Genomic DNA, 25,594 nt, shown 5'->3' with positions numbered 1-25,594 from the left:
TCAACACTCGGAAAAGACCTCTTAAAATCAAGCAAAGATACAGGTTATCTTAGAAGATGCAATATTGTTTATATGGGAATAACATAATTTATAGTGTCTCCTGGAAGGCATTGAGAGTCTACATGGCCTGAGGGTTCCAGACCACCAGTTTGGGAACCACTGGTTTAGTCTGTTTATTCTCATCTGTGGTTAAATTTTTATCATGGCACATGATCTCTGTAGCCAGCACCATCAGTGTGAAAGCCCCCACATCTGCTTCTGGCCTCTGAGTGGAGCTGTAGCAGGAGAGCATTGAACTGTGATCTCTCTTCCTCAGTCCAAAACAAGTACTTTAGCAAGAGCCAGCTCCCACTACTGAAGGGCACACCATGTGTTAAGGTGAATGTATGAGCATTTGTCCATTGGAGATTGAGAGTTTGAATTCCCTATCCAATTTTTTTTTTTTTTTGCAAAACAAAATATTTGGCAGATCTTGGCTTGATTTTCCAGAAATCAGGTGCTTTTAAGGACAGATTTGCTTGCAGGGTAGAGAAATCAGATTGTGTTATGATTGTAGTAAATCAAATCTATTTGGGCTGCAGGTTGTTTTCCTTTGCGCACCCTCTGCAACACTAAAAGGTTCCATAAAAAAAGAAGAATGTACCGTATAACATTTTAAGCTGACTCATGCAAATGTGTTCTTCATATGTTTTGATATGTGACTCAGAGCTATTTATCAAAGGCTGTTTTAGACCTTAATTGTGCTCCCAGGTCAGGATTTCACTTCCTTCCGTAACTCGTTGCCAACAGTTGTGGAGAAGCCAGACAGACTTTGCATGGGACCGTATTTACAGTGCATTTTGTGCAGATCCAAGCTCAATATTTTTGTAACCTGAGAGCCCCCCCCCCACCACCCTACCCAGAAAGTAAGAGGTCTTGTTGTTGAATGTGGTGTTGCACCCCTTCCCTCAGTCAGCTTTCTGCTCCCAGATTTGTCGTAGATGGAACTGTGACTTTGACTAGCTCCATATGGAATGCAGGAAAAACTCCAGTAACTGCTGGCTTGAGCACACAGTGAAATAATTTGTGGTTTGTTTTTTCTTACAGACCATAAGCAGAAGTATGGGGAAGAGCACGGCTCATGCCAGGCCGGGATAGCGGGAGTTTTTACGGAGGTCAGTAACGGCGCTTGTTCATCTTCTTAATCCATTTTAGACTCTCTGTTCGCCTAACATGGAGGTAGTTGTTGGATGTCTTCCAAACTCTTGTCTGGTCAATCGTGGAGCTTCATCAGTCACTTCACTGTTTGGTTAGCTGAGCGGTTCAATCACGTCTTTAAAAATAAACAATAACACCAACAACAAAAAACAGTTTGTGTTCATTGCATTTTCATGTTATATGTCGTTCTTATCTTCCATACTGTCTCTGTTTGCTTATCTGGGAACTCGTTTTCTCACTTGAAAGTATGATAACCGTTAACATTACCACATTCCTAATATTTCAAAGAATCTTTTATTTTTACTTCCTATTTGTTGACCTTGACTCTGGGATTCTGGGGATAGTTAGCAGAGCTGTTATGTAGGGTGTTGAGTGGGATTTTCCCACCAAGTTGTTTAAGAGGTCAAATGATGTGGAAAATCTGAATCCTACAGTAAGATATACAGTATTTGTTGGCAGCCAACGCTCTGCTGACTAACTGCTGATAATTGTTAACTTATGTTTCCATAGGCAGACGCAAGCTGCAGCGGCCTCACATGGCCTGTGGTGTGGTTCCACAAGATAAAGCATTTATAAAAATACGAGTTTCCTTTACATAAATGCACTTCTATTTTTGTATTGACAGCATGACATCATCCTTGGTGAAAGGCACAATGCCTTTTTGCATCTTACAAATATCTTTCCCACACATTTGTCTGCAGAAAGGGGAAGCTGGTTCAGTGAGAGGGAGGTCATATAGATTTAACGTATAAAGGCATTTGAGCAAATATATAGTTTGACACGAAAGGATGTGCATATGAGGAGTAATGTAATGAATGTAAATTTGAATGTATATTTGACCCATTTAGACATTTTTTTTTGTATACATTAGCAATATAATTCTTTCCTGATGTTCCCCGTGAGTGGCACGTTCTGCAAGGATGCTTTTTAAATCTGAAATTACAGTTACGTTCAATTTGGGACACACAGATAAGACTATTCTCATTGGTGAGAAAGAGCCGCAAACATTAGTCGATTAGCAGAAAATTCCCTGACAGCTGTTTTAAACATCAAGCATGTAATTCTTTAAGCAGCAACTTCAATGATTTTTTGCTTCTCCAATGTGAGTATTTGCTGGTTTTATAATTGTGAACTGGATATCTTTGGGTTTTGGACCGTTGGTTGAACAACGTGGGAGATTTTTCACTGTTCTTTGACCTTTAATGATTATCAAGGAAAAAAATGGCAGATTAATCACACATAAAAAGAATCATTAGCTGTAGCCTTAAACACCAATTTTAATTAGCTACATTTACAAAGACACATGCATGATAGACTAAAGAGCACAAGAGTCACACATGGCTTCCCTTGTAAAAATGCTTTTCCTTTCACAGATACTAAAATAGAAACGTTTCACGAATCTTGCTCACGGCTTTCTCATGAAGACTGAGGCTCGTAGCCGTGTATGTTGTAATTTTTAGTCAGGTTTAGTTTCATTATTTTATCACATAAAACCACATGATTTATAAGCTGAAAAGAACTGTACAGGAGTGGAGCTTGTACAAGGAACTTCGCCAAGTTGTTATGTAACATACAAATGGTTCAGTCCACATCACACGAAACCTGTAAATAACACTAGAGAGAAGACTTTTGGCTTTAGGGGGAAAAAGATTCTGATAATGTTGGATTCCACAATGATTTCACTGTTTTAATACCAAAGACAAAACATCCAACCCACTTTTTCAGGGGATGTCAATGCTGATCTGTTAAAGTGTTTGAACAACCCCCCCTCGAAAGAATGTGAGGAATTTAAAGAAAAGATGTCCAACTGTTAAACCTTATCCTTGTCTGAACCATTGTGCACACGCCTGGTGGTGCCCAGATGTTTGACACCACAGTGCAGGGGAAATATACTGCTGAGTAAGGTCCTTAGTGTGCTGCTCAGCTTGTTTGAGTTCTCAGTGGCAGCCTCACATCCTGTGTCACTGATAACATCAGCCGTGAAGATCAGGCAGTGGTGAGCAATGGTGCAACAGTTTTAGTGTAGGGCAAAACAGAAAATCTTAATTGTCGCTGGTTCCTTTAATAGCTGTGGACGTTGTGAACAGCTCACTTTACAACTGTCAGTTTTGCTTGGGCTCCAAATTCCTCATCACATCAAAGGAGCTGGCATGCCATCTGGCCGAGTGGTTAAGTGCTGATAGCACAAACCAGTCTGTGGCCTTTGGTTAACCAGACGTCCAACCAGCAGCGTATATTTGTTTTTTTTCCCCTTCAGCATGCCATTGCAGCGCAGACAGAAGGTGAATCACTGATCTGAGTGAATGTTTTCAATTTCAGGGGCTGGTGGTGATGGGGGCACCGGGGTCATACTACTGGACTGGGACGATCAAGGTGTACAACCTGACTTCTGACTCCTTCTACAGCCTGAACAAAGAAGATGTCGACTCCCACAGATACAGCTACCTTGGTGAGAGCCTGTTAATGAGGATCATTGTGTTGAATGTCAAATATATCGGAAGACAAAGGTGCTGTGACTGATTACTGTCTGCGTCTCCAGGCTATGCTGTGACGGCTGGACACTTCTCCTCTCCTAATGTAATAGACGTAGCTGCAGGGGCTCCTCAGCACAGCGGCAGTGGAAAAGTAGGGACTTCATCTTTTGTCTTGTTTCCAGCTGTTGAACCGATGTCGTCTTATGTTTCTTGCTTCAGTGAATTGTTTGTTTCCCTCACAGGTTTACATTTTCAAAATCGATGGTGGGACTTTGGTGAAGAGTTTTCAAGCCTCAGGGAAAATGGTATGAGCTTGGATGTGGTCTTATATTATTCTTCTGTTTTTAATCATAATACAGCATATATTTTGCATTTAGGCTATTGTTAAACTGTACGTTTTCATCAGGAACAGTATTTTATTTTACCTAATCTGCCTCAGGGATCATGTGGTTGATTCTTGCAATGCATTGCAGACACACCACTCTAATTTCTTTGTTGTCAGAACTGCACTGTTTATGTCTGCGCTAAGTGTTTAGACAGCGATAGCAATATTGAAGAAGGAACATACCAAACAACCAAAGCCAGGGAGGTAGCTAATGCTTTCCATTCAGAGTGAAGAAAAGGAAGTCAGGGTAGCTTTGAGGCGTAAGTTGTGTAAAATTCCTTTAATATTGGTATACATATAAAAGGACAAATAAATCCAGTCAGACTACGAATTGTACATGTCAATCGTATGAACTGAAGAAGTAGTGTCTGTGATCTGACCCATTGCTCTGTGGCTCGGCTTGGTTCCAGATGGGCTCTTACTTTGGCTCCTCATTGTGTGCAGTTGATCTGAACCAGGACGGCCTTTCGGACCTGCTTGTGGGGGCACCCATGCACAGCCAGCTCCGTGATGAGGGCCAGGTGTCTGTGTACCTCAGCAAGGGCAATGTGAGTGGGATCCATGGGTCGGTGGGAACATGATACCATAACTTGCATATTTATTTTACTACAGTCTGCCCAGTCTCCCTCTTCGAACTACACAGGTGTACATTTCTATACTGTTATTACTATATGCAGTGTCGATTTTTAGCTTTGCACGTCTGATTTCTTTCTGGCCGTGTTTGTTATCACGAAACTGGAATAAAACAGTGGAGCTTTGTGTGATTCAGCAGTGAGATTATTTAACCGACCAAGACTAGAGCTTCTGTTTATACATTTTATATTTATGAGTTATTGCGAGGAAGCAGACTGTCTGTTTGGTTGTTAAATTGTTTGTATAAAAGCCAAGTAACTGCAGAAAAGCTGCAATAATTTCACTGCTGCTGTTTACTATAGCACCTTCCTTTTTCTGCTGCCAGCTCAATTGACTACCTGCTGCTATTTTCAGGGGGTGATGGAGGAGGAAGGTGTTTTGAGCGGTGACAATGCTTTCAATGCACACTTTGGAGAATGCATCTCTGCAATCGGAGACATAGATGACGATGGATATCAAGGTCAGTATGAAGTACTGTAATAACATGTTAGAAACTGCCTGCTTGACAAAACAGCGTCCACTCACTTGCTTGTTCTGGAGCTTTTGACTATCACATGGTCTTCATCAACAGTTGGCTGAAAAGTTTTAATAAGTTATTTTTAAATTATAAATAAATTATGTTTTATATGATAAGTATTTCATATGTCTGTATATAATTTTTAAACACTCTGTGGATTGTCAATAGGAAGACAGAGAAATAGAGATACTTAAAATGGTGGTTCCCAACCTGTGGGTCAAAACTCCTTCAGTGGGTCACAACATAAATCAAAGGGGCCGTGAGATGAAAGGCAGTTCTGCTACAAAAAATGTATTTTATTTTAATGCACTTTTCTCTTAATCTTGTTTCTCTGTGAAATCTTTAATTAGTTTTATCTCTTTGAGCCTTAAACAAATGTTCAGTACCACAACTCAAGAACTTTAGAGGGAGAAATCACTATTTAAAGGAACTGCTCCAACTGATAGACATCTTAAACTGTGATAAGGGGTCACAAGAAGACGGAGGGATTTCAAAACTTAAAATTCAAAACTACTGGTATTGTCCTTTAAACCCTAAACTATCTGTGGACATGCCCTGTAGTCATGCAGCAAAGCTATTTCCTCTGTCATCTGGTGAATAATAAATTCACACAGTTTATATTCAGCACGTCAGCCCACAAGCAAAGGCTGGTTGAGATGCTCTGTAGAAACAAAACTCGTCATTTTCACAGACATTTTGTTTCGATTACCCTGCGGCGAGGGGGATCTAAACTATTTCCCTCTCTGACCCTTGCGTACACAGAGTTATCCAGACGTGAACCAAATTATCCTCACAGACAGAGACATACATTTTACGCTGTCTGTTTTCCTGGCACTCGTATGGCTTGGCTCTCAGGGCTCCGCTTGGCGTCCGTCTCACACTCGAGGCTGGAAGCTGCTGCCCCGGTTTCATCTCCGTGTGAGATATGCCTCGAGGCTTGCAGCCTGGCACATTGTGTGTGTGTGTGTGTGTGTGTGTGTGTGTGTGTGTGTGTGTGTGTGTGGAAAAAGATGGGGCAGCTGGGAAGTATAACTCATCTTGTTACTCGTCACTCTTGTAGTGTAGAAAGAGCCAGACTTGCTCGCTGACTGACATCTTTTATTTACAGCAAAACTGCTACCATTTAATTTGAAAGAGCTACTGTAGAAATCATAATACACATTTGGTTTCACTAACAAATCACTTGTTTCATTTAATTATTGTGTGGTATTTACTAAATGAAAAGTGCCATTCTTTTACCATTTCTGCTTTGGTATGCTGCACCACATGGCATGGAAGCGTTTTGGTTTATAAAAAGAAAGTGTATATATGGACTTTCTGTGGAAATAGGATAAGGAGACGTTGTTTCAATGCTCTTGCCAGCACTTTATAGTCTTGTTTCCACTCTCTCAGAGGTCGGACACATTTTTATGACCACTAACAACACTTAATTGTCTATTAAGAGCCTCACTGTAACAGCTTGTTTCCCAGGCACTGGCCAGCAGAAAGTAAACAGCAGGTTAATGAAGGCTTTTGTACAAGTTCACAAACACACACATCATTTATGTTCGTGTTCGTTTCCATGCCACTAACACTTTTTGGCCTCTACTTATCTCTTCAGATGTGGCCATAGGAGCACCTAAAGAGGATGATTACGGAGGAGCCGTTTATATCTACCATGGGGATGCCACAGGAATCATCAGCAAATACTCCATGGTAAAAACACTTCCTAGTGTCACACAACATGCCAACATTTCTATATGTAATAGTTTCTCTATAAAGAACCAACACATGCAACATTTTGATGAAAACCATGTGTTCACCTTGTGAATCTACGCAGTAGCTGTTGAAGCAGCTGAGTAATGTGTGGTAAAGTCGCAGGTGGTGATGTAGCCTGGGGAATACACAGAGCCACGAAGCTTCACAGGCTTCTTTATTCCTTTCTATTTTTTTATGTTAAAAATCTGCTGTTCAACCTCCACATGTGGTAGACCACCATCATTACTGAGATGTTTTGTTCAAATGAAACAGCAGTCACTTGTTTGTGTTAGAGTGTGTGGCAGTGACAGGTCATTGTATTAAATTATTCAAACCGAAAGCTCATTTTCATTCAAGCTTTTTCATTTAAGCTGTAATGTTCGGTTTCTTAGTGGATCAAGCATGGCACTATTTGCCAGTTGTATGGGTTGTGATTTCCAACAGGGCATCCCCTGTTAGGCTAATTAAAATACACTTATTCAAATTTCTGCCTAGAGTTAGAACCTGGAGGCGACTAGCTTAGCTTAGCAAAAAGACTGGCGACAACAGCTAGCCTCTATCTGAAGATAAAATTATCCGTACATCTCAAGCTCACTTATTAACCTAATTTATCTAATTTGTTTAATCCGTACAGAAACTTGTGTATTTTACAAATGTAAAAGCGACAAGTTGTGGTTTTACGTGGAGTTACGTGCTCTAACTATTACAGTGGCTGGCCGCAGTTACATCTTTATTGTTACCGTGAGCTCAGTACACTGTTAGTCAAGAAATTGTTTGTGTAGAGTTTAAACCAACAATATCTAACGTGCTATTTTAGAGGTGTTGGTTGGTATATTTTTGAACTCTGGAGAGAGCCCGGCTAGCTGTTTCCCCCCGTTTCCCCAGACTTAATGCTATACTACTGAATCTGTTATTTATTGTAAATCTGTAAAAACAAAGATCATTCTTCTATGAAAAACAAATTCAGAGCAAAAACAACTCATGCAATGTGCTCTTTTTTCCATGTTGGCTCACAATGTGTTATTTGAAGGCTGGTATCATCTGTTACAGAAACTGTCTGGGCGGACTGTAAACCCTGGTCTGCAGATGTTTGGCCAGTCAGTCTCTGGCAATGTGGACATGGATGGCAACGGATACGCAGGTACAGTCATACCAGACTAGATCGTGGCTTTTCATGACCATATCAAGACAATAAGATGAAAACATCAAATAGGAAAGGATGGGTTTATTAAATATTTAGCTTTTCACCCTCATGGTTCTCTCATTCTCTTGCAACAGCAGTGCAAAAACTCGTGATAGAGGCATCTTGTTTACTACATTCCACAGCTGACATTCAGACTTAGCCAGCATGACAGTTAACGACCTCTGTGCATTGTGTTGGATTTGCAGGTGTGAGGAGTGCTGTCAGCAGATTTTGCATTAATGTCTTCTTCCAAATCAGTCATGTTTATGTTTTTCTTGCAGATGTCACTATCGGGGCTTTCATGTCAGACAGTGTGGTGCTGCTGAGGTGAGTAACTGGATCAGTCTCTGTGACACTGCAGTATTTTTCTACTTCTGAGTCATTTTAATGTCCGGTCTCTCCCACGCTGTGTTCCTGTGTTGGTTGGTGTGCTTGTAGGACCCGGCCTGTCATTACGGTGGATGTCTCCATCTTCCTGCCCGTCTCCATCAACATCTCTGTGCCGCAGTGCCACGAGGGCCACCAGAACCTAAACTGCTTCAATGTCACCGTCTGCATGCGCTTCCGGGGAAGACATCTGCCCGGACAGATAGGTGAGGACAAATCCTGACCTGAGAAACCTCACAAATGTTGTCAGTCCACTCTGAAAGGGCCACTTCATGACTTGTGACTGATATTATTTGCACAGACCGCACTGCTCTCACCTAATGAAACAAAAACATATTTCCACATTTGCGAAGAGTAAGCTAGTTTATTAGAGAACAGATAAAAAATACAGAATTCTTGAAACATTTTTCGTTTTGTGTGGCTTAAGGGGATAGTTTGATATATTGCGAAATTTGTGTATTGGTTTTCTTGTCCAGAGTCTAAAGATTGATACCACTCGTGTCTGTGTGTTAGTATGGAGCTACAGCCAGGAGGCGATTAACTTAGCTTAGCATAGCATAAAGACTGGAAGCATGGGGAAACAGCTAGCCTCCAAATAAAAAAAACAGTCTTTACACCTCTAAAACTTAGTAATTAACATGTGGTACCTTATTTGTTTATCTCATCTGTACAATCAGAAATATCAAAACTGGCGTTGTGGTTTTACAGCGAGTTAAGTACTGTGTTTCTTGGCGACCAGTGTCCTGGCAAATTGACTTTCTTGAGTCTTGTCATCACTGTGAATTTTGAAAGTGAATCTCATAAGTCACAGTAGGTCTGTGTCACTGGTGTTGATCAACAACCCCGTCGAAGCCGTGCAGATATTGTGTATTTTGGTCATTTTGTGTTGTGAGGAAGTGAAATTCATAGTACTTGAACTTTTAGTGGTCATTTAAATGGCGAAAATATGTAAACACGATCATGCTGAGCAATTCTCCCCGTGCTTGGAGACGGTCAGCGTGGTTAGCCTTTGTCCTGCGGCTGAGTGTCAGTGTGTTTGGCCGATGGTTCAGCCTTTGCTAACTGGCTCATGGGTGCGGTGCCTGTTGATTGCTGAGGTGCAGTCCTGTTCCAGTGTTTGGGTGTGGTCAGTCACAGCGCCCCCCCACCCCCCCAGGAGTGCAGGAGCCCTGTCGTTACCTAATGACTATGTCCTGGCTTGTTGACTAAAGCTTCTCTGTTTAGCTGTCTGGCGAACGCCATGGAAAGTGCAGCACCATGTGTTTGGTGACTCCCATAATGAAACCTTCCTTTGGCTCATCTGTAGTGAGCTCATGGCGTTCCCTGTGTTGGATGGAGGAAACAGTAGGCCTTGGTCCAACTGGGGGTGTGTTTGCCACACTTCCCACTGTTTTACCAGCATGACACCCTCTTGAAGCAATTACTACAGACTGAGGCTGATTCATTCAAGGAATGAATTTTAAATGGCCCATATAAGGTTTTCTCGGAAATGCTGGTAATGTTTAACCATGCTAAAGATTTCTTCAGAAAACTGCCTTGTGTCACTAAAGCATGGGGTATAATCAACAGGTTTGTAAGAGTTGTACAGTTGCAATTGAAATGTTTTCTTTCACATTAATACTAGTTACATTAAATCTACTGAAATTAGTACTGTTTTCATTACACAACACGAAACAAAGGCCTCTTGTTAAGTTAAACTAATATCAGATGATTTGACCAAGAAATTTCAAACATGTTCCCATATTCCCTCTGACACTTTCATTTTAATGCAATAAGCCGTCAATTATTTCTTCCCATGTTTTGATGGCAGCGATTTGGGAAAAAACCTTTAAACCTCTACATACTTCAAGTGTTTCCCAAGATTATCTTTACTCAAAGAACCATCGCTGTCAGTTGATGTTATGTGTGACAGTGTTTCTGTCTCTGCTTAGAGTTGCTGTATAACTTGACAGCTGATGTGGATAAGCGACATAAGAGCCAGCCTTCCCGGGTCTACTTCACTCAAAGTGGTTCTCAGATCAGCAAGATGAGCCACCAGCTCAGCCTGGAAATCAACAGGGAGGAGTGCCAGCGCTACACTGCCTACGTTAAGGTAAGGTTGGATTTTTTGGTCTGAGCGCTGGCTGTGACCCATGTGCTGCTCATGTCCTCAGCTGATCTTTCCCATAACCTTGAGCACTCTGCAATGTTGATGTGTGATTTGAGTTATTTGCTTCTGTGGTCTGTTTGTCTTTCTTATCTGTTTATGTAATTTTTGGATGGAGCATCAAAGTCCGGACTGTACGTTTCCAGCTAAAATGTTTAGACCAAAACAAGGGGAAAATTATAATGTCAAGAAAAAGTAAGGGCCATCATATAGCTCATAGTGGTGTAAGAGAAGTGACCGCTTTAGATGAATGTCTACAGATCAACCGGCAGCAGCTGGGAAGGTCTTTGTGTCACCCTGCTGGGTTAGGTTAAAGGTAACAATCAGGCGCTTGATGGTTCGTGAAGCCATGCTGCTCAAGTGTGCGTCTGCAGAAACTGACAGAAACAGGAAACAGAGTCTCCTTTGTCATTGCATAGTCCCTCTATTATGTTCCTCTGTGATCTAGCCGTGTAGCCTCAGAGAGGGTCCTCGTCCTGAGGGCACCATCCATGTTTCACCTTCTCTAATACGGAGGCCCACTGTGGGCCTGTAAATTTCAGTGGCATTCTTAACTGTGCTCACCAGGCGCTTTCACCGTGGGAGGCTGAGCTGCCAACAGATGGGGGCTGTCATCCCTCTCTTCTGTCAAGCATACAGACTATAATGAGCGTTTATCATACAGAGCAGTTGCACCAATAAGCTGCTTTATTCATCACAACTTACACATCACAGTTATCAGTGAGGTCAGGTACGTGTTTATCCAGGTTCTTCAGTAAACCTGGATAGAAGATACTAAACATTTCAAATTTAATTTTCACCTCTCTCCGTCTGTGTTTCAACACAGAACTTTAATGGGAGGGTAAGTCATGTAAAGTAGTGTTTCTGCCCAAAGTAAATTTCAACACTTGAACAAAACATCTTTAGGTTTGTGGGTGGGCAAGGGAACAGTCAGGGACAGGGATCAGTCTGTCGTAGCTCGTAGCTGCCACATATCTGTGGCATCTCTCGAGCTGTGAGGTAAACACACTTATACTTTAAGTGCCATCCTTCAGGCCAGATGGTACTTCAGGGATCATATGTATTTTACAGCTCTGGAATAGTTCGTTTGTGAGACATTTTGGGTAATAAACTTCTTTGCTTTCACGAGTTAGATGACAAGATCGATACCACTCTCATGTCTGTATGTTCATGGTAAAGCTGGAGCCGGGAGGCAGTCCGCTTGGCTTAGCATAAAGACTGGAAACTGGGGGAAACTGCTAGCCTGGCTCTGTCCAAAAGCAAGAAAAAAATTCTGCCTACCAACATCTGTAAAGCTCACTAATTAACATGTTATATCACGTTTCTTTTATCCATACTAAAACTGTAAAGAAACAGCTGGCATTTTTTGACCAGCACCTTTAAAGGTCACTATATAAACATCTCCTTCTCTTAATCCGCACAAAAACTGAAATGTAAAAACAACAAGTTGCAGACTCCAGGAAATTAATACTACACTTGTCGTTTTTTATTTCAGATTTTGTATGGATTAAGCAAAGGAGATTAGTGACCTTTAAAGGTGCTGGTAGATTTTTTTAAAAACTTTTGAACAAAGCCATGGAAGTTGTTTCCCCTGTTTCCAGTCTTTATGCTAAGTGACCTGTTATGTTAACCATCTCTTGGCTCCAGCTTCAAATTATTCTGAAACACTGAATGGTATTGATCTTCTGATCAAAATCTTAGCCAAAAAAGTGAAGTAAGCGTATTTTCCAAAATGTCAAGCTATTTCTTTAATACTCATTTCTTTAATATATTTAAGGTTATAGATGACGAGTGTCTTTTGAGGTGACCTCATGGACATAACATTACATCTTTTGTCTGTAGGAGTATTTGGATTGGCTTGACTGAGATGTTGAGTGCAGTATGGTTGACACTCCAGCTGTGTGGATTATTATTTTTTGCTGCTCCGCAGCAAAAAGCAGAGGTGGGATTGCTAGAGAGTTACTAAAAGCTGAAAAGCCACACAGGACGGTGAAGGTGTGGTGCCCAAATTACCACCATACCAAACTGTTTACAGGATGAATGGCCTTAGAGATGTATGAAAAGTAAAGGGGACAAAGATTATGACCCAGCATGATAACTGTCATGTGTCATGAGTCTTCATCATTATACTTTGTCCTAAAGTTGAGAGAAGAGCTGAAGAATCACCATAATCAGAGGTGATCTGGCTCCGCTCTGAGACAGGGTCTAGTCTGCTTGACCAATCGCATCTTCCTCATGTGTCTGCCCACATGAGCCAGTCCTCCCATTCCCCAGAAGAGGTATGCTAATGCAAACCAGCTGGTTGCCCGACTTCATCCTCAAGCAATTGTGCACCCCCGCCCCATCCGTCTCTCAGCTAAAACATACAGTGAAAACGCCGGACTGAGGCTAGCGTCACAGCAGGATCTTGGGCTGCTGTTGTGTCAACTGGAAATGCATGCTGGCGCTGCTGATGGAAAACCCTCACGTCAGGGTTGATTGCTCAAGCCCTGATGCATGAGGGCCTCTGGAAGCAGGCCATGTGCTATTCTGAGCCACTCTCACGTTTGTAAGTCCACTGACCATCTGTTGACCCCGTTTGTGGACTATCTAAATTATATAAACACTTTTAAAGGACCTCGGTTAATAGCTAAACTTAATAAGGCACTGTTAAAGTTGTATTTGCTCTGCATAATGTACATGCAGCAACAGGACTGAAACAGACATGCTCAGTTTTCACCATCTGAAATCAAGTAAAGCGCTGGAGCAGCAACTCAGTAAATCATGTAATGTTGAGAACACAAGGGCATAACAGAAGTTATTCAGAGAGCACAGAGTACAGAAGCCAATTAGTTCAGTCTCCAACTTTTTTTCAAGAGTAATTCCTCCTGAAATTATGCAAGTCTTTCATGTTGATCATTTTAAACATGTTTTCATTGGCACCGACTAACAGCATACCAGCCCTCCAGATGGTCTTTGTTTGGTTATTTTTAGCAAAAAAAAGCTCTATGCAGGCTTTTACTTCAGTTATACCTCACATGTAGGAAGGGAAAAACAGTTCCTAGCAGTGATGACTGATAAATTATTAGGGTTCAGATGCAGAGGTGCTGTGCGTGAGCTGGAAATTAGTAATTTTACAACCACCAACTTCAAGCCAAAATTCTTCACTTGTATGCATTGTATTAAGGAATTTGGACAATTAGCATGGTATTCTACTGTGGTCAGGTAGGATCTTAACTTACTGTGCCAGCCACAGCACTTGAATTAGCTGGAGTTTTGAATGTTATTCAACTGGACGTCTCAGCAATTAAAACTGGACAGAAAATTGGAGCAGTGCAAATATTTATGAGAAAGGTAACAGACATACATATTTAATTACTGTATTCTACTTATCTTATGTAGGGTGGGTATGAAAAGGTACACACTATACTGTAGTAGTTGGAGGAATGGCAAGTAGGGGTGGGCGAAATGGCAAAAAATATATCACGGCAGCGCCACTCAAACAAACTTTATTGTGCACCCTTTTACAGATGTAGGTATCAGATCAAGCAGGAAGCTTCCGGTCAGAGAAACAAAACACATATGTAATAAAAAGTATGCAGATCATGTTCTATATTTTTTTTATGCATGCATGCTATTAAGTGGAGACATCAGTGTCCATAGATTTAAAGTGCAACAATGTAATGTCAACATTACATTGTGATATACTACTGGTATGTCATAATATAAAATATGAAGAGGTCATTATATTCATTGTGTAAAGTGCTATTTCTGGCTTTGACTACTCACTCTGCTGTGATTTATTGCTTGTGTTCGTGAACACGTTTTAAGTATTCCTTTGTTAACTGTTCTGCACTTCTTCTGTGATCACGTCTCGTGGCGTGTTTACATATTTGGCAATGTACCCATTGAAACATACATGTTTTTACTCCAGCACAGCAGTGTAGTGTACGTGACGTGAACCTTGAAATCATGCCAAGAGCCAGTTCCATTTGTGGTCATAAGTATTGTGTAGCTTTGTAGATGCATCGCAGTCTCCAAGGAAGAGCTAAAATAGGCAGTTAAAGCCCTGCCTGTAACAGTTGTCTGTTCAATTTAGCTTGTAAAGTATCCTGCTCACTCCCCCCCCCCCCCTCTTTCCTCTGGCCTATATTCCATTGAGTATGTGCCCTATATTTTACGCCCCCCTAACATTTGCTTGGCACCTGCAGAGTATTTAAAGGGTCCGTCACACTTTATTCTGATGACTGTTGCTGTTATTGGGGCATTTGCAGGAAGAACATGTATCTGTCAAGGCTAAATGCACTGAGGCTATCACCAGCCTCTTATGGCTGAATGGAAAGACATGGTGGATTTGAGCAGTACAATGCATGAGATTTTCAGCCTGGGTTGAATGACTGATGATGGTCTGTGAAGTTACAGAAGGAAACAGGTCCTCTGTATAATTATCTCGGTAAATTCAAATGAAAGGAGATAACGTTTTAACCTGACTGGCTATCTGCTCGTTAGCATCATACTGTACCTCATTCGTATCTCATTTGTATAGATTTAGTGGACAGATCCATCTTTCACAGGCTATATGACAAAGCCCATGAACATAAACTGCATCTTTAGAAGTTAGAGAATAAATATATGTTATTGGAGGTTTGTGTGCTGCTGCTTCTTATCCAGGTCCATGTCGGCTTTACTTATACAAAATTCTCCATCTATCCATCGTCAACCGCTTATCCTGCGTACAGGGTCGCGGGGGGCCTATCGAGGGGCCTATCCCAGCTGGCATTGGGCAAAAGGCGGGGTACACCCTGGACAGGTCGCCAGTCCATCGCAGGACCAAACATAGACAAACAACCACTCACGCTCACACCACAATTTAGGGTCACTAATTAACCTAGCCCGCATGTCTTTGGATGGTGGGACGAAGCCGGAGCACCCGGAGAGAACCCAGGCAGACACGGGGGGAACATGCAAACTCCACACATAAAGGCCGGGGCAACCGGGGTTTGAACCCACGACCTTCTTGCTGTGAGGCAACCGCTGCACCACCGTGCCACCCATACAAAATTCTAAAATGTTCAAATAAAAATAGGCAATAGTAGAGCTGAAACAATTAGCCGATTAATTGATAAGTTGTTTATAGGGATGGACAATGGGTCACTGGGAACTTTTTGACCATTCCTCGAGGGACCGTTCTGCTGATGACGGATGGAAGTGACTAGCGAGACGTTGTGGTGGCATTCATACTGTAAACAGGAACTCCTCTGCAGCAGCGAACACTGTTAGGCTGCAACCTGAGCATCTAGCCTAGTAAATTAAAAGAATTTTTTTTGAAAGACAAGACGATAATTGCATAACAGCCATTCAAAAATCATGACCTTGACCATTTAGTAATCGTTTAAACAGAATACCTTTGGGTTTTGGACCATTGGTCCGACAAAAGAAAATATTTGAATATATCAACTTAGGCTTTGAAAAATTTGATGTGCCTTTTTTCCAAAATGTTCTGACATTTTGCATTGTTTGTAGCAGTCACTAGTGATGGAGATTCTCTGGAGATTGCTCATTGATACTGACCACCGAATTTCCACTTCTGTAAGAATTCGGTCAAATTGTTTTTAAAGGTATTTTTCTAGTTGCTTTACCTTAATGGATATAATGCCAGACAGGAAGTATGGTTTTCAGAAATTGCAAGTAACTGACAGACGGTGTACTACACTTTTCTGTGATTAATAACTTAACCTAGTAGATAGTGTTCCAGTCAATAAGAACTGAAGAAGCCTCTTGGATAAGAGGCAAAACATCTTCAGATATCTTCAACCAAATGCAGTTGCCCTTGATTCAATCCTTCTTAAGACCTGATAGTGTTTGAGCTGTGTTATGCAGTGAAATCCACTAATCTGTTCCTCCAAAGAAGTCAAAACAAATGTGAAAAATCATTTACACTTACTGTTTGACCTCAGCCTGCTCTCCAGAGACAAACAGGATACCCCAGAGAGTAAGGCAAGGCGGGAGTTCCTGCCGCTGCATCCCCAAGAAACTCCAGTGAGACAAGGTCCCAGAGCCTCACCACTGTCTGGCACGTGGAAACCGAGAGCCGTGCCACTGCCACACTGCCTGCTTTGTTTGCCTCTTTACAGTTCAACAGAAACGTGCAATTCCCTTGATGCTGGTCCCCTGGTTTCATTTACCTCAGGCCAAGAGTCTTGATACAATGAAAGTATATAGCAGGAAGTTAATCAGGTCCAGCTGTGCTCTATTACACATGGCAGCAAGTCAAGCACCTATTTATAAAGAATATAATGAAAAAAATGATTTAAAAAATAAATAAATATATATATACTCAAGCAGTGCACTGCGATTATAAATCAAGTGGAAAATGTCATAGACACTGTCATTTAAATAAGTTCAGCTGAATGCTTTGTCTGCAAGTATTAGTGTTAACAGCATTTACTGGATCCTAAAAAAGATCGATTCAGGTTAATTTTAGCTCAGAGTAATATTTTGGTCAGGATTTCCCTACATGGTCATGCCAGAGGGAACGCTGGACTATTCTTCTCCAGGCTTGTTTAGGGAGGGCACAACCGACAGACTTTTGGTGCAGTAAAACAAGTCACATTTGTCATGAAGTTCCTCTTACGCATGTGCATTACAGATGTAAGTGAGGTATTACTTTTGCAATGGCGGCTCATTAGACCCGCTCTGTGTTGTTGCCATAGGAAATCCATCGTTGTTACTCATATCAAGGCCGACCAAAGGTTGGGCAGATTCAATGATTTGTTGGTTTTGGCCTCTAAGCATACTGGGCGAAGTGTTTCTGCAGTCTTTTGGCTGCTTTGCTGCCACATGATGCCACCACAAGGCAACGTAATGGGTGGCCAAGTGTGACCACAATGAAAGAGTTTCTCTTGCCATGTTTCCCACGTCCACTGCAGAGGAAGCATGTATGAGTACGGGTGTTCAGTGTGAACGTGTGTGCGTGTTAAATCAGGATGTCATAAGCGCTGCCTGTGATGGGGCCTTTGCTTCACCACACCCGGGTCATTTCTTCATCACTTGGCATCTACATGACACTTCCTTAACAACCTGGACGTGACCCCATTATCATTTCCCATAACTTGACCCAATTGTTATTATTAGTGTATATTCCTGCGGCGTTAACATCAGATTCTGCTTCCTATATAAACCGGCAAGATCCGCCACAAAGGAAGTGGAACAAATATATACACAAGACAATTTGTTTATTTCCGGCAGAGACTGTAACCTGCCCTCATTAGGTGGACTTTTCAAATGTGTGTTTGCGTTCTGCCGTTTTATCGGGGCTTTGTATAAATACAATGGCTCCAACAGTAACAATGAAGTAAAAATGCCCTCAGATTGTGTGCACAGTGATGAAATCAGCTGCAGGAAGCATCTGGAGACCTCCTCTATCACCAGGATGAACAGACTCAAACACGCTGAATTCCATTTTTAAAACTGCACATTTTGAGCTGCTCCTCCCTGCTGTTATCTCATCTATCAGCAGGTGGTTTTTAAATAGAGTGAAATGGCAATTTTGAATAAATGTAGTATTGATTGTAACAATCATATCATGATGCAAAACCCAGAAACTGTGAACTACATTGTTTTGCAAAATGTGCTTTTCCAATAAATTGCAAGAGTGCAGAAGCTTCCTGTTTATGCACAAAAAAGGTTAATCAGAAAGTTAATCTCCGAAAGACAGGAAGTCTTCATATGATGTTGTTCTTTCTAAACCGCAACAAAATTGAGAAATAGAATTCTGATCCTTTAGTGAGATGAGCTTAAGAGTAAAACCCAGTAAAACATTGTCTGTGTTTGAACCTGACAATGAAACTGACAATGAAACAGAAAAGTGGTGTGTGTATAGCATGTTAACTACTTTTTGTCTAAAAGTCACACAAGGTAAAGTTTTGCATTCGATAGATGTGTAAATTACAGGTATGTGACACTGTACTGTCAACGACAGTTTATTATGTTGGGAAAAATGAACGAGTGAACAAAGGAGTGACACAGCTATTATCTCAATTGGCTAGAAGCATTCTTCATCTTCTTCTGTTTATTCTTATTATTAATAGTATTCCCATTATTGCCTAAAACATAATACAGATTTAAGTGGTGACTAAAGCCACCTTGTTTCTATTTGATTCCCAGATCTCAAGAGCCAAAGCTGCTACCTTAAAAGGACCTCATCTGGATTCTTCTCTTTTTTTTGTGCATGTGTCCTTGTGGTGACTCCACACTCGTCAGTCAGGATTCAGTAGAGATCAGCGAGGGCTTCAGAGGGAGGTTAAAGGTAGATAGACATGATGATGATGGGAGAATTTGCTGTATAAAGAGGCTATAATAGAGAACCTCTTAGACTAATTTACCTTCAGTTCTGCTGCCTTTGTTGATGAAAAGCCTCCTGATAATCTCAAATGCGATGTAGTAATGATACTGAAAGTAGCACAGAAACAAATAATGCGGTGAGAATATCACGGTGTGGGAGTTGCGTTAGGAGGGACTGAAATATGAGGGAACACATCTGTGTATTTTTAGGTGGCTGGCTGGATTTCAGATCAAGATATTACACTAATATAAGCTATAGTTAGCATTAGCACTAAATTAATTTGTTGTTGAGAGAATGTAGTAAAAATAACACGCTTATAAATTTGGTATGTTTGAGCACAAAACCTCAGCCATTTGCCAATTTCCACTGGGGGGAGTGAGGCACCTTTCCCTCCTCTTTTATAAATCCCAGCTGTGGTTTTAACTGTCTAAGGGTCAAATGTTGAATGCCTTCTTCATGATGCATGCGAGAACCGTTAAAGTTTCCTGTAATTTGGGTTTGAGTGAACATTGTTTTAAAAAGCAATAAATTCAATACACTCAAATCCTCATGGGCGTAAGAGATGTATATCATCTTATCTGCACCTCTGGGATCTTTATTGAGCAGAGTCATTTTACTGAACGTCTGAGGCAAAGAGGTGTATGTGTTTTTGTTTGTGTGCTTCAGAGGAAAGTTGTTGTGTGAGACAAGGATTTTGAATATGCTCATACAAATGTCTGCAAATGAATGTCCCTGTGTGCATGCTGAGCAACGTGGCGTTCATTGGTGTTTATTTGTGACACGGCCTCATGCATGACAGTACAGATGGTATACGTTTCCTGTCAGTTAAGTGTTGGTGTGCCTCTGTGTTAGCCAGGAGGAAATACATATTTGCTCATGGGAGACATTACAACACACCGCCTTATCTAGCAGCACTCAGTCTTGCTAAAGGTTGAAATTTGGTTGATTTATGTTGTCACAGAAACAGCAGCCCTTTTTTGGATGGTGATGGTCAAGGAAGGGTTGAAATTAAAAGAAATTTTCAATTAAGGACTATTTGATCAAGCAATAGCAATGACCGATGATCCTCGTAAATGAAGGAGGAGACATGAGACAGGAATGATTTAAAATGGAGGGAGGGAATGAATGAGTAATGGAGAGGGTAAGTTCTGAGAAAATATTCTAGATTCAAACTCCATGTGGAAGTTTTTGAAATGTCAGTCAGAAGGGGTTATTTGATTTCTTTGTGTAAAAGTTTACTGTAGGCAAGGCCACTCCACTGTTTACTGAAAGCACTATTTACTCCCAGTTACCATGAGTGTACAACCCTGTAACTCCACACATTTGTTTTCATTTCTAAGTAAATTAGCTTAGTAAGTAAAACTATCCTTGGAGTATCTTTCAGTAATAATAACATAGTTGCTTTTTTTGTACTATATGCAATGTACAGTAAACTCTGAATCCAGCTGTACTGTAGTTTGAAATGCTCTGTCAGTTCGATTTGTTTCTGGGTGCAGTGTGTTTTTATGTACAACAGGTTGTGGAATTGCAGTGTGGGATTTATCAGGGTGGTGCCTGAAGCTGGACAGACATCTGAGAATCACCGCCTCTACTACTAACACCAGACCGGTTGACATATTTTCCAGTGGTTGGAGTAAACACAGCTCTGTTTTCAGAGGCATACAGCATACATTTTGTATGACTGTTATTCTGGCATTTTCAGAATGATTTTCTTTTGGACAGGCTGAGGGTATTAAAACACAAGTACTTTTTTTGTTGACTTTTTTGTTATAATTCAGGCTGGCCATTAGGAACATGGTTACACTGATTCATGTCATAGTTTCAGACATGACATCTTGGTTAAAGCAATGTTTCTTTACAATAACAATCTATGATAATGATAATGTGAGAACGATGTGACGTAGTGATGAGAATTATCACCTGAATTTTTGTATCGAGTTTCCAGCCCAGCACCAAAAAGCAGACAGATGAAATTATTATAGTCGGTGAACATAGTGGAGCATTTCAAGAGGTAGATATTTCCTTGTGTGCAGTTTTGGCATTGTTTTAGCATCTTTCAGCTCATTGTTTTGATTTTACACCTGTAGTGCTTCAGATGGCTCTCTTAGGTCTCATCCACAGACTGTATAAAACATGGATGTGGTCTTTATGACGTCAATAGGTTTCTAAAGATCCATTTTGAAGCTCAGAGTGGTGCCTTCTGCCATCTCTATCATGCAAGTGCCAACTCCGCCTAACCCACGGCTAATCCAAAAATGGGAAAAGAGGTGGAGAGTGGGTGAAGCTAGTAGACAGCTAGCGGCTAGCCACCTGTAACAGAACCCATCTGTCACTCCAGGGGCCATACACTTAATTATGCATAAGTCTGAGCCTTAAGTTAAACAAGCTATAGAGACCAAAACCGTTTTTTGGACCTGGCTGTTTGTCTCTGCTGTAAAGTTCAGTATTTTAACATGGGGCTCGATGGGGATTGACTCGCTTTTGGAGCCAGCTGCAGGTGGACTACAGTTTTTGGCACTTCAGTGCCGGCTTCATTTTTAGCCTCAGAGGTTGCCGCTTGGTCTCATCCGTGTAGTTTGCAGCAGCTGTTTTCTGTGAAAAAGCTGATAAACCTATGTATGCTACATGCCCAGCGCCAAAACAACCAACAGACAAAGTTAGCAGCTTGCTAGTGAACTTAGTGGAACATTTAGCAGCTAAAGAGGCAGATACTTTCCCCAGGAGACCAAAATAGAGCTAAAATGAGAGTGAATAGAGGACTGAAACACAACTCCACATGAATGCTAATGTTCTCCGTGTCTGCTGGATGTGTAAAAAAGCAACAGTTTGCTAACACATTCTCAGCATCAACTTTGTAAGGTGACAATATGTCATTGATGGGCTTGCAGTTTGTTTTGCTGCCCCCAAATGTCCAAAACATCCATTAATACTAACAACACTAATAACACCATAAACATAACAATAGACACGTAAATTAACACAAAAATCAATAACAACAACTACAAGATCAATCATTTGAAATGACAAGCCAATGAAGGCACAATGATGTGTGCAGGAACTGAGACATCGAGGCATAGTTAAATTAACAAAACAAGAGGAAAAGCACATAAAGAACAAAACAGTACAAAATCACCAGGTTTGGAGGAAGCGGCACTCACTAAGAAGTCCTTGACAATGTCCTTGGAGGAAGTTTTTCGCAAAAATAACAAACAAAATCCGCAAGGCAACAGCCGTCTGAACTGAGGAGCTGCTCCTTGGGGGATTTTAGCAGGATGTAAAGGGTGGGTGTTAGATATGAGTGAAGCAGATAAATCAAGTAGGAGGGGATCAAACCAAAAATAATTCTGTTAAATAAAATATGAGCCATGGGATTTGTTTTCTGGTTTAAGATCAGAGATTGCATTTTTGTCGTTTTAAGAAGGTATGGTGACAAAGCAGCGGCAGACTCTGATCCTTCTTCCATGACACGTGTGAGCAGAAAGATTTAGGAGGATGATGATCGTTTTTACAGACAGCATGATGCTGTCCATACATGACTCCTCCAAAAAGGTTTCTAGCTAATTCGATGGCACTCTTTCCTACTCCTACTCAGCTGACATCTGCAAACCTATTCTGAGCTGTGCAGCTGCTATAGTTTGACCTGTAGTCAATCTGGCAGAGAGTTACACATTAAAAACTTCAGAAATTGTCTCGCTTTTACACTTTTTTCAAGGACAAGCTGAGATAAGCTGCTTAAGTGCATGACTTCCATATGCTTCAGACATTACTGTAAATACTTTCAATTTCAAGTTGTCTTCTTGTGTATACTGTCTTCTTGTGTCTCAGTATACACACATAACCCTAACCTTTGACATGCTGAATCCTTTCTTCACTTAACTAAAAGCTTTTTTCCGTTTAATCTAAGATTCCCTGGCGTTTAGCCCTTGAATAAAAATGGCCTCAACCTGCAAGTCATCCAAACATTTATTGTCCTAAAATGGAGTGTTGTGTGTGCGTTTCGCTCGCCGGTTAATAAAGACTTCCCATGACCAGGCTTAAGCTATATGCTTTTGAGGGGATGGTTTGGCTGAGAGAGGAGCTCTTGTGTGTTTCAGTCAAGCGTGAGGCGTTTAAACTGAGGATCAGAGCCTTTTGCAGCTTGACGTCATCCTCCCCGCACCCACTGTGGTGGAGCTGCTCTGTGAGCATGAAGGGGCAGCTTGGTGGGTTGCCATCTTGTTGATCAGATTAACATGTGAGAACCAGAGCTTGCAACACTATCGAGTATAGCTCGAGTACAGCTCAACTAGAGTTCAGGGTGAAATCTATAAAATATGTTCAACTAAGTCAGATTAATTCAGACAGTAGCAGTGTTTGTGATCAAAAAACAAACCTGAAGCATTAAAGAATGGATTTGTGGGAAAGACGGGGAAACAATGGTTGGTAAAGGTGGGAGTTATGCTCTGCTGTCCCAAATAAATGGATCCTGAGTGTGAACATTAACACTGAAATAATATATTGGCACAGACCTTGTTCCACAGAGAGGAGGGTGTTGTAGGTGAAGGTTTAATTAGCAGTTGTTTTCTTTCTAAACATGCAGTGTCTTGCAGAGTCTCCCATGAAGTGAGTTAACTATATGAATATGTATACAGGGAGGAGAGATTGTGTGTCATAACATGCAGATTGCTCATCCTATATTTTGATAATGTATAGTTTCTAAAGTATGGTGGGAACTGCTGGAAGGTAGAAGAAGTTCCTGGCATCTCTACAGTATGACTGGAACCATTAATAAGTAATTTTGTCCATGGGATGATGAGTTGGGTTCAGACTACCTTTAGGTCACTGTAGAGTAAATGTACCTTTATATTGGCAGTATTTCCCTCTCTAAGGATAGTGTAAAAAATCCTTCATCTTGTTAAAATGTGTACATGGGCACTCCCCCAGTTGCAGTATCAAAACAGACAGTGTGCCAGGCAGAATACACACCCCTTACTTGATGAATGGGGCTGAAAGAATCATTAACCAGGATTTTTTCATTTTTCTTCACTTTAAGTAGTATCCAATCTATCCATCTTGCTGACGTCATTTTCAGTGAACATGGAAGCTAAGAGCAGTTAACAGTTCTCACAAGTATCAAAGAAATAGATTTGGAGTGTTATTTCTGTAAGCCGACCAACAAGCTAGGTAACTATCAAGAAGATGTAGGAAGATGACATCCGCATTGCCAGTCCCGCCTACAAAGCTCTGATTGATCGATTGACTCTCCACACGGTGGAAACAACCATCAGTGAGCACAACAACAGGCCTATTTTAACTCATTACATCAGAGATATTAACAAAAAACTTATGCCACGACGCAAATTTGAAAGTAAAAATTGTGAGACTGTGTGACAAGTAATGGCACATTTAATTCCTCTTCATTTTTCGGTCAGTTGCCTTCAAGACACCATCCGTAGAGACCTAACAAAAACTAAACGGAATTAGACGCAGAGCAGGAAATGATAAGCTTGTCTCCGATATGGTGTGTTAACTTCTTGTTTTGATACGTTCATGATAAAAACAGTGCAGTGTTTATCTGTGACATGCTTAAACATAGTGTAACATAGTGTAATAAGTTGAAAAGAGTCAAAAAATCAGCAAACTAGCTCAGTGATGTCAGTTATCTATAGTTTGCTAACATTAGCTGACTTTAGCTACCAGAATCTACTGGTCATACCAGACCAAGTGGGGCTGTATCAAGGGTGCATTTTATTGCTAATGAGTTCAAATTTTCATTTGTAAGAGGAAGAATGTTTTTTTTTCTTCTTTCTTCTGTATTAAATGGATATAAACATGTCTCATATTTCCCCTTTCATTGTAATGGTCTTTAAATAACATAAAGCTCAGAACTGCTTTATCTGATCTGAGACCAGGAACCAACCCCTGCGGCCTCTATGTTTGAGTAAAGGTTAAAACAGTGTGAGCTGACTTCACCAGCACGTAAGGAACAGTTCTTGGGTTCCTTTCCATAAAATTATAGGTATCAGGCAGTTAACACTAGCCTGTGCCCTTGTCAGCTGGAGCTCAGGAACTCCTCTGTTCCATAAATACAGAAATTAAAAGCAGGATCAGGAGGGAGTAGGTGATGAGGCCAGGGGCGTAGACTCGGGTGGGGCAATTGGCAGCATTGAAAAAGGCATAATAAAGGCTTCGGCCAAGTGTTACTGAATGGCCTCCGGCACTCCTAATATGAGTTTGCTGTAAGTCTTGGGAGTCTTTAGCGAGTTGGCAGTCTGTGGTCCTGTGTTTCAAGAAGAAAGTGACCTTGTATGTGCGCAATAATAGATGGTCTGTTAAAACAGATGCGGAAATCCCTCCACAGAGCACTAATTTAATGGATACACTATGCCTATTTACTTATGCATAAAAGTCACTGTTTAAGCATGAGATTTTGCAAAAACACCACATTTAACTTCAAGTCATTATGTCCCCCCTGTTCTCCTGTGGCTTGTGAACATGTGAGATAAGCGGTGGGAGTTTGGAGCTGGAGACCCGAGCAGTCAACTCCCAGGGGTCAGTTCACTCAGAGGCTAAGGGACAGGGGCCATTTGAAGCATTCTGCTTTAATGGCCACTGCTAGTCCAGCACTGACTA

The 25,594-nt window shown here is 41.1% G+C and overlaps 1 protein-coding gene across 1 annotated transcript in view; it reads left to right on the top strand.

The window, feature by feature from the left end:
• Positions 1-25,594, top strand: part of itga9 (integrin, alpha 9) — a 50,621-nt gene that overhangs the window by 5,680 nt on the left and 19,347 nt on the right. Inside the window, exons 5-15 of the mRNA XM_038737189.1 lie at positions 1,087-1,154; positions 3,517-3,646; positions 3,737-3,822; positions 3,914-3,976; positions 4,467-4,604; positions 5,044-5,149; positions 6,807-6,901; positions 7,994-8,084; positions 8,408-8,453; positions 8,565-8,719; positions 10,445-10,605. Of these exons, the coding sequence (XP_038593117.1) occupies positions 1,087-1,154; positions 3,517-3,646; positions 3,737-3,822; positions 3,914-3,976; positions 4,467-4,604; positions 5,044-5,149; positions 6,807-6,901; positions 7,994-8,084; positions 8,408-8,453; positions 8,565-8,719; positions 10,445-10,605 (1,139 nt within the window). The remainder of the gene's footprint in view (positions 1-1,086; positions 1,155-3,516; positions 3,647-3,736; positions 3,823-3,913; positions 3,977-4,466; positions 4,605-5,043; positions 5,150-6,806; positions 6,902-7,993; positions 8,085-8,407; positions 8,454-8,564; positions 8,720-10,444; positions 10,606-25,594) is intronic.

This window comes from Micropterus salmoides, unplaced genomic scaffold (assembly GCF_014851395.1).
Source record: "Micropterus salmoides isolate LMB-PRFRI ecotype aquatic unplaced genomic scaffold, ASM1485139v1 Ms_hic_scaffold_22, whole genome shotgun sequence".
Lineage (NCBI taxonomy): Eukaryota > Metazoa > Chordata > Actinopteri > Centrarchiformes > Centrarchidae > Micropterus > Micropterus salmoides.
This window is presented reverse-complemented; position numbering and strand designations above follow the sequence as displayed.